The following is a 3504-nucleotide window of genomic DNA, read 5'->3' as shown; positions in this document are numbered from 1 at the left end:
CTGTCTGCTCACGGTGACGGTCCGCTGCCGCTGCCGCTGCTGCTGCCGCTGCCGCTGGCTCGAACGCAGCGTTTTTGCCGCTGCCGTGAGAATTCAGTATTGATTGTCGTTCAGCGAAACTTGTGCGCTGCATTTCGCCGCGCGCTGTCGTTTAATTACTAATGGATTAGTCGCTCATCATTGATCCACCGATCCTTCCTTACACACAGCATCCCTCCTCTCCTCCTCCTTTTCTTCCTCCTCCTTATCCTCTTGCTCCCCACAGACCGCGCCGATGCATTCAGTTTTGTTGAGATGGGCCGCGATGATGCAATACACGCGCGCGTGCGTGCGTGTGCGTGTGCGTGTGCGTGTGTAGATATATATACATGAATTGATGATGTGAATGCCTTGGCGCGTGCGACCTTCAGTAGGCATATCGATTCGACAGTATAGCGTGCAGTGATATCTTGCCAGCAGAGGGCGGCACCTGCCTTCGCATTGTAAGATGCTACATAATTTACATAATATATAGCGGTTTGTTTGACAACAGCAGACGCTATTGTAGTCGGGAAATCACAACTACACCGGTGAATTCACTGGATTTATTGTAAAGCTGTAAAAACTCAAGAATGACACAATAAGTCAGAATTAACGCACATTCATATTTAATCAATGCAATTAACATTTCTATCGCAAGGTTCTCGCTCCGAATCAATTCAACACATTGCCGCTTCTACCACAAAATCACTATAGCAGCACGACTATACTCGACCGGTAGATCATGCTGTCTCTAAACTACTCACTAAACCTCGCTATTTCTCTCCCTCTTGAAATCGACACGCGCTCTCGCTTTTATATGAGCTCCCGAAACAGGTTGTCTCTGCTTCCTTCACGTGACGTAGTTTTCCCACATCATCGCCGAATACGGTAACCAACCGAGCAAGCGTCTTCCCCGCGCTTCGCTCCTTGGCTAAAATACTAACTGCGCAGTTTGTCTCAAGTGACAGAATACACTTGGCCTGTGGCCGTGTTATTCTTGACATGATGAGACACTTTAGCTTGCGTGGCACAGAGCACGTATGCGAGTTCCAACACGCCGATACTCTCTAGCGTAGAGACCCGTGCTCTTCAGTCAGCTTCCCCATCCCGTGTTACTCCGTTTAACCGGCTATCATCCCATTCGCCGCTATAGCAAGCCCAAGTGTTGCTACTGCCATATGCAGCTACATTCATGTAAACTGCATGCTTACACTATATATATATATATATCATACATATACATATATATACTATATATATATATATATATATATATATATATATATATATAGCAAGACAGAGAGAAAGAGAGAGACAGACACGGAGAGAGAGACATCCACTCTGAAAGACACTCAAAGGACATGTACACATACACACGCAATTATTGATTATATCAGATGGGAATAAGAGCCATTTTAATTCACAGAATAATTCACAGTGTTTATTCACTCCAGATTATATATGTACATACGTCATGTCTGACACGGCTTAAACGAGAACATCGATCCAAAATTACCTGCATAACTTGCCAGCAGATGGCGTCACCTGCTTGTGTCTGTGTTCGTCTGTTGCAGTTGAAGAAGTGTGTACAGCTGGATGAGAAGCTGCGCGCGATGGACCAGGAGATAGCTGTCAACCCGCAGTACGTTCGAAAGGTAAGTACGTACGCGAGAAATCAGAATAGAGAGAATTAATGCCTCCTCTGTGTTCCCACTGCCTTCGTCCTAGAAGCCAGGGTCCTGTCGTCAGAAACAAAAGTAGTGTTAACATTGGTCTTAACATGAATTCTACGATTTTTCTGACAATGCACCTCAGGGTTTTGTCGTCAGAAACATGTAGTGCGTTCGATTTGCTTCCCCAGAGCCACTTGGGTTAACCTGGGTAAGAAATCGAACGCATCTAGGTTAGGGAAGATAAACTAACGGTTTTTGGGTTAACCCGGGTTAATTATCGTCATGGATGCCAGTGACAAGAAAAAAAGAATACCAATTGCAATCTTATTATTAATGAAATCTAAGAATGAGCAAACACAAGCAGTCATCGACAGTCATGCTTCATTACTGCTTGAAGATTTTTGATTTTTGAAGATTTTGAAGATGTTGTTGCAATGAATTGTGGGATACTTCCCCAAGTGAGCGGTTCGGCTAGCAGGTTACTTTGGCTTCACCCGGGTAACGCAAAAATACCACGTGACTGCCAAATCGAACGTATTTGGGGCTGGCCCGAGTAGACCCAGGTTAACTTGGGGAAGCAAATCGAACGCACTAATGATTAAGCTCGACGTTGGTTTTAACAGTAACTTTTTTCTCGTAGACAGGGCCGCTATACACTTTGCATGAGAAACTTAACAGTGTTATCTCCCGTCTCTAGCCAATCTGTCCTTCTCTCTTCCTTCGCCTATCCGTCCTATGCATCACCCCTTGCAGACCGCTGGAGGGGTGGGCTTCCAGCCTGACCGCTGTCCATCTGTGCTTGCAGAGCTCGGGGATGCAGGAGGATGAGTTGGCCAGCACGGTGATGGGAGGCAAGCTCGGACCGTTCGTCCCCCAGGGTCTTGACGTCCCGCTGCAGCCCTCACGCGACCAGCCCAAGTCCGGCGCCAGCAACGCAAAGCCCTGGGCGTGAGCACAGCGACGCAGCCGCCGGCGCCCGTCTACTTCCGTGGACCGGCGACGGCGGTGCTGAGTACGGGGCGTGAGTGCAGCGACGCGGGAGCCTGCGCCCGTCTACGTCCGTGGACCGGCGACTGCGGTGCCGAGCCCTGGGCGTGAGTGCAGCGACGCGGGAGCCGGCGCCCATCTACGTCCGTGGACCGGCGACGGCGGTGCCGAGCCCTGAGCGTGAGTGCAGCGACACGGGAGCCGGCGCCTATCTACGTCTGCCAGCGTGGTCCTGTGCCGATTCTCACGTGATACGAGTCGCAGAAGGAGATCTACAGTAAATGGCACAAACTGGTGTCAGTCTACACCCGTCGGTATAGACTGGGACAAGCCTACGATAGTTGCGAGAGACCGGTGGCTGTTCTACACCAGCAGGGTCAGTCTATAACATTGGTATAGACTGGTGCAAGCCTACGATAGTTGCAAGATACTGGGAGTCGTTCTACACCAGCAGCGTCAGTCTACAATGGCCAGGCTAGTTGTGCAGGCATGCATGCATTCTTAGTGACTCATTGTCGCTTCAGCAGTTCAAACATATTAAATGCTATCATCCTGTGTCATCTTGTGCCACACTGTCGCAATAGCTGCAGTCGTGTAGTGTGTTAACATGCTTACAGTGATACAGTAGCCCAGCCCAGCGCTTTATGGGGACAGGTCGGGAAACCACGAGATTGTCCCGATTAAGCGGTGAACATGTAACAACGTGCAAACAATTTATTTGTCACAGTCATGTTGGTTAAGTGATGCGCCTGTTTATCTAAGGCCTGATAAAGTGGGGGATCGTTGCATTTGCATCAGAAAAGCTCTGTTACTAGAAGCGAAG

At 48.9% G+C, this 3504-nt stretch overlaps 1 protein-coding gene across 1 annotated transcript in view; it reads left to right on the top strand.

Annotated features, from left to right (window-relative positions):
- LOC106819394 (COP9 signalosome complex subunit 3-like) overlaps positions 1–3214 on the top strand; it is a 3744-nt gene extending 530 nt beyond the window's left edge. Inside the window, exons 2-3 of the mRNA XM_014824035.1 lie at positions 1596–1676; positions 2500–3214. Coding sequence (XP_014679521.1) covers positions 1596–1676; positions 2500–2646 — 228 coding nt within the window. The 3' untranslated portion in view covers positions 2647–3214. The remainder of the gene's footprint in view (positions 1–1595; positions 1677–2499) is intronic.
- Positions 3215–3504: the final 290 nt, after the last annotated feature.

Source organism: Priapulus caudatus, unplaced genomic scaffold, assembly GCF_000485595.1.
Source record: "Priapulus caudatus unplaced genomic scaffold, Priapulus_caudatus-5.0.1 Scaffold3332, whole genome shotgun sequence".
Taxonomy (NCBI): Eukaryota; Metazoa; Priapulida; class Priapulimorpha; order Priapulimorphida; family Priapulidae; genus Priapulus; species Priapulus caudatus.
The sequence above is the reverse complement of the archived record's forward strand: the minus strand, read 5'-3'. Positions and strand labels throughout refer to the sequence as shown.